Below are 6000 nucleotides of genomic sequence, written 5' to 3'. Positions count from 1 at the left end.
AGAGAGAGAGAGAGAGAGAGAGAGAGAGAGAGAGAGAGAGAGAGAGAGAGAGAGGACTAATGAGGCCAGTAAACACCCTTCGGTCTCCTGCTGAAGTCTGTTGTAACTGCCTTGCCCCTTTCTGGACAGGGATGCATTTTCTTGCCTTCTCTTCCACCCTGATAGCCTGGTCATCACCACAGGCACACTTCTGCACTTATAACACAGTAAGCGAGGCAAGAAGGAAGAAACCAAGAGAAGAGGATATAAAAAGAAGAAGAAAGCAATCCATACATTGCCTCATCCCATCAGCATCATTTGCCTTTTAAATACCTAGTAGAGGAATCTGCAAATGATTAAAAAAAAAAAAAGGTAAGCTTTTACAGTCTGACACCTTGTCTGTTTCCTTCCTGAATGCCGTTAGGCTGACTGGTTTTTACTTCATTCTCACCACGCCCAGTGCAAACCCCACAGATGCCTCCTGGGAGAGGGTACCGCTGCACTGGCACCTGCCCTGCATGCAGCATTTGGAAATGCCCGTGCTATGGGCCTCTCAGCAAGTCTGAAATCTCCTGCTCCACCAGTCACAGATGGCTGCCTCCTGTTTGGTGCACAGGCATAACATCTTCAAAACAACCTTTCTCCTGCTAAAGCATGCCAACTAATTAAATGTCACTTTGATAATGTCCTGGCTGAGATGGGAAGAGAGAGACCCAGCAGACAAAGGCTCAACAGAACAAGACAAGGGCAAGAGGCCACGCCCTACCTTCGCCCGATGATCCCGAGAGATCGATGATCACGTACACTTTTCCTTCTGGCTCCAGATCAATCTGCAAGTAAGAGAATGACAGAGGGGGCTGTTAGTGCATGGTTGGGCAGCTTGAGGGATCCATTCCCACCCTGAGCTGAGCTGCTGGAACTCAAGAGTTGTGACACCCATCAGACCTGTGTCAAGTGCTAGGTGAATCAGGAATGAAAGAGCACCAATGTTCACTGAACATCTACTGTGCTGTCGCACTAAAGATCTGAAGCACACCCAAAAGGGAACATCAGCCAGTGCTCTGAACCTGGGAGGGATCTTCCTGCACAATGGATACTTGAAGAATTTCTAAAGACATGACTGATTGTTGTGACTGGCAGAGAGGATGCCACCACTGGTATCTATAGGGTAGATATCCCAGGGAAGCCACAGGGCGTAAGACCATCACTACAGCAAAGAATCATCCAGTCTTCCAGTCAACCACCTGAAGCTTGGAAGGGTTAACGTTCACCCCCTTTACAGGTAACCGTGGTCCAAGTCTCAGGCTAAGTGGCTGAGATCCGATGCCAAGACCGTCCAAAGAAACTTGTGTCGTTTATATGTCTCAGAAAGGAAGAGATGAATTAAGATGTCACTCCTATACTCAGTGATTAAAATCTCACTAGGAAATTAAGGAACAGAACAGTGTGGAACCCAGCTAGTAAGAGGGAGAAACTGAACCATGAGCAACTGCACGGAAGGGTCCTGAAGGCAGCAGAGCCGAGCAGAGCAGAGCAGTGTGAGATGCAGCAACACAGATGAAGGCTCTGAAAGTGTGCCTTCCCCTGATCCCCACACTGAGCTCATGTGTTGGCTACACAGGTGTTTCGTGACCCACGGATTCCAGTTAGATTATAAAGAGTACTTTCAACTGCTCACCGGTGACCTCCTTCCACCACCAGTTTGCTCCCTACTCTAACTAGAGCCAACGTGCTATTCAGAACCCAGTTGATGAAGTTGGGCAGTGGGGTGGAAAATGGAGGCCTTGACCTCTTTTTTTTTTTTTTTTTTTTTTTAAATTTCAGACATCTTTGCAAGGTAGGGACACTTCTGCAGAACATGTGAATTCCACATGGGAGAGTAATAACTCTGGAAGGCTTGGCTCTCCAAGTCCATACCACAAAACTCTCCCACCCCCTCCACCAACCATCTGCAGACACAGAGTTCCAAGGGGCTCAGCAGTGCCAGGCTCTCTCCCCAACAAGCTGTGCATTTCGTAAGGACAGGAACCATCATCCCTTCCTGTAATTTTTTTTCCACTGTCCCCAGCAGAAGGCAAGTGTACACTTAGCAAGTAATTCTTCGGAAGAGGCAGAGTGGTAGATGTCTCCTGCTCCTGCAAGGTTGAGGGCAATATGCCTCCTCTCGGAGGCATTCCTCCCTCCTCTGGGTTCCCACAGCACGCTATCCTAATCACATATACTGTTGAACCATAGCACCCTGTCCACATAGTTACCTCGCCTGCTAGACAGAAAGTGCAAGATCTACATTCCCAACTTCTGCTCACTTCTCTCAGTCAGAAACTGTCCAATACCCATTTGTGGAGGTAGGAATAAGATCTAAATTTGAGGCTTATAAAGTTTATTTGGGGTCCTTCACCCCTTCAGACCTCCATCCTCAAGGAGGAAAACAGACTTGTGATTTGTACCGAAGTGGCACTTCGTATGACACTCAGAGAGAGAAGCTGAGGTGGCTGCTCAATGAACACGCTAATATAAGCACCTGTGTGAGGCAAAGGAACTCAAGTTGAACCAACGTTCTCTCTAAGTCACGCCATACCCTTCCCAGACCACTCCGGGACCCTGTTGCATGGCTGGACTTAGCCCCTCGTGGCTGTGAGTGTTTGCTGTTGACTTCAAATCTTCATTTGTCTCAAGGGATATCCTACGGATGAGGCAAGTGGTGTCCGTTCAGGCACTGTCTGGCCAGGCAGTGAAAGAGAGCTGTGAGCAGATTTGGGCCATCCTCAGGGACTCCACACTCAACTGGGATCCCTCAGAGCTCATGATTTTAAACGTGGGTAAAGCCATGTTTCCCTAGAGCTCTCTGGAGGATGATCCCCGCCATAAAATCACCCCAGCCCCAGCAAAGAGCTACAGAGAGAAAATCAGCTGTTGGCTCTGATGAGCAGCACTAAACCAGGAATTCTGTCTCTGCCCAAGTTCAAAATGATCGGGAGCCCTTTTGCCCCCGTGCATGGAATTCAAATAATGTATGCCTTTTGATTAGATCATCTCTGTTAACCCCAAACAAAATGAAACACTTTTTCATATCCTCCAAGTCAAAGATTTCCCACGGCTGCAGACTGTTGGTGAAGCACAATACTATCTGTGAGAGGCGGGGAGGAGGGCAGTGGGGGCACTGAGCTGGGGAATAAGGCCGATCCAAGGCGGGCACAGAGCCTATCTCTGCAGAGGAGGAAAGAGGACTCAGAGCAGGGAGGACAGGTCATTGACGGTAAAAATGTCTTAGGATATTAACATTTAAGATAGCAATCAGAAGCCATCTTAGCACCCACTGCTCCCTCGATGCTGGCGAACTGCATTTCCCAACAGAAAAATAGAAATTAAGCCATTAAACATGCCAAAAGCAACAAAGAGCTGCTTCGCAGGCAGAGCAGATGGCTGGAGAGCACCAGCCAAGCCCCAGCCAGCCAAGTGAGGAAGGCTTTCCATCAGCATGGCGGGACTTCAGTGTCGGTGACTGGAGGGGTGGCCGGGTACGAAGGGTGGTAGAGCGTGGTCTGACTTCACAGCCCAAGACGTTTTATCACACATTCTGCCCCTGGATACATGGCCCGGATAATGAAGCAGTGTGAGTTCCCAGACCTGCACGACTGTGCAGTCTCTTAGAGGGCATCAGACAGCTGCAATGACTTAAGGAAAGACCCCATAGCTCCCCACAGCCATTCCCAGAACAGTGCCGAGTCCCTCCTGCAATGAGGGCTCACTCCACTTGCACCAGATGTGCACCCTATTCATAACCTCTCTTTGGGCTTCTTACCTCTCCTCGACAGACTTCCTAGCTACTTCCCTTTCTCTTAGACTACGATTCTCCTTCAAGTTAAATCCCCATTGGCTTTTCCTCCGGCCAGGGCCGGAAGCCAAGGAAGCAGCGGGGGAGATGACCACAGCCCTTGGCTTCATACCAGGCCAGAATCCCAGTTTTGTCTCCTACCCGCTGAGTGACCTCAGGCAACTATTTCCTCTCCAGAAGCCTTGGCTTCATCTGTGAAATGGGTTGTCATGGAAATTCTGTGAGACAGAAATGCAAAGCACTTGGCACTCAGAAAAAACTCCATGTGTGGAAAAGAGAGAAACTGACCGGCTAGATGGTCAGACGCAGTGGGGCCGGCAAGATGGTTCACTAGGTGAAGGGGCTTGCCACTAAGTCTGATGGTCTAAGTTTCATTCCCAGATGGTAGAAAGACCCAACTCCCACAAATTGTCCTCTGACCTCTCTCTTTGTTAGTGTCATGGTACACATGAATACAATATATACATACATAATACACACACATGCTCATATACACACTCATGCACACACACACACACACACACACACACACACACACACACGCACGCACGCACTCGTGCCTTCAAGTCCCACCTTTGTAGTCCAAATTTCTTTCTACTCTAACAACCCTCTTCTAACCCAAACAAATAGAAAACATTTTGTGCCCCAAACTGATATTCCTATAGGTTATCACAGAATATTAGATGACTTTTTAATGATACTGTGACTATCAAAAAGGTAAGTCTTGGACCCAGCCTGGGGTAAACCCAGGGGTAGGCAAGGTTATCCTCTAAGTGTGAGAAGTCCACAGTGCCAAGACACACACACACACACACACACACACACAGAGAGAGAGAGAGAGAGAGAGAGAGAGAGAGAGAGAGAGAGAGAGAGAGAGAGAGAGAGAGAGATCACAGTTTTCCTGGCATCTGATTTGCTTTAGACACTGAGTTGGGCTCTTCACTGGCCTCAGTGTACTGAAACTCTTGTGATGTCAGCAATAGTATCTGTTTCCAGACAGGAAATGGGTGCTCAGCGAACTTCTGCAGTTGTGCCCCTTACCTTATCATGCAAGGAACTGATTCTGCCTAAACTCCAGGGTCAGACTCACGTCCCCTCGTCCCCTAATACACCTAGCCCACAGCAGCATCTCAGCTTGTCTGGGTGTCCTCCACCCCATGCCCAGGGTCCTCATTCCCCTCTGCAGTGGCCATTGGCTTCCAGGCCTAATCTCTCTAAGGCAGAGCAATGTCTTGCACATCCACAGCTCTACACTGAGCTAAGGGGACCGTGGGTGCAAAGACGCCATTCGTTCCAATGAAGGGCAATGCCACAGGGACAGAACAAACAGCCCAGAAACTTCCTCAGCGGTGGTGTGGCAAAAGCCAAGACTCTCATGGACTTCTGGGCAGTGCCTGAACATTTTCAAAGTCCTTCATGTGTCTGATTTTATTTATCTCCCATGATTCATCTGTAAGGTAATAGGTACTGTGTTGGTCTATGAGTAAGATCGAGATATAGTAGCACACACCTATAATCTCAATACTCCCAAAGCAGAGACAGGAAGATTATGAGTTTAAGGCAACCCTGGGATACAACACAAATCTCTGTGTCAACCGACCTCATCAACAGAGTCTTTGCTATGATGCACAGGTCCTGGATTGAAACTCTAGTGCTGCAGATGAATCGATAATGTTAAAGCTGAGGTTGACGTGGACCCACAGCAGGCAATGAAGGCACAGCTGCTTAGTGATGCCAGGGTCACCACGGAGCTCTTGTATCTGGGAATGGATCCCCTATGGCTGAATACTATACACAACTAAAGAGAGTTTGTACACCCCCCCCCACACACACACATAAACCTTCAGGCCAGTGGCCCTTCCAGCACCCCATACCCATCCATCAGGAAACCCTGAGTCAAGTTGTTTTAAATAATCAGAACTCACTGATGACAGGCTAACACCCTCCCCACCTACAATGTTCACATCAGGCTTCGGTGACCCATGCGAATCTATGTCTATCTGGAGGGCCAAGAGCTTCAAGAGCCAGGCAGTCTAAAACTCATAAATCCCCTCCTAACCACAGGCTAGCGCTCACCTGAGAACTCTGGGAAAACTTCCCACAGGCCTGGCTCAGCTCATCCGAGTTTTACTGCCCTTTCTGACCATCCCCGGGTCAGAACTTGGAGAGAAGCAGAGATGGGGAGA

General features: G+C 48.7%; 1 protein-coding gene across 1 annotated transcript in view; it reads right to left on the bottom strand.

The window, feature by feature from the left end:
• Prkce (protein kinase C epsilon) overlaps positions 1 to 6000 on the bottom strand; it is a 483940-nt gene that overhangs the window by 299116 nt on the left and 178824 nt on the right. The window contains exon 2 of the mRNA XM_021218600.2: positions 746 to 809. Within this exon, the coding sequence (XP_021074259.1) occupies positions 746 to 809 (64 nt within the window). The remainder of the gene's footprint in view (positions 1 to 745; positions 810 to 6000) is intronic.

The sequence above is a fragment of the Mus pahari genome, chromosome 18, assembly GCF_900095145.1.
Source record: "Mus pahari chromosome 18, PAHARI_EIJ_v1.1, whole genome shotgun sequence".
In the NCBI taxonomy this organism is placed as follows: domain Eukaryota; kingdom Metazoa; phylum Chordata; class Mammalia; order Rodentia; family Muridae; genus Mus; species Mus pahari.
The sequence above is the reverse complement of the archived record's forward strand: the minus strand, read 5'-3'. Positions and strand labels throughout refer to the sequence as shown.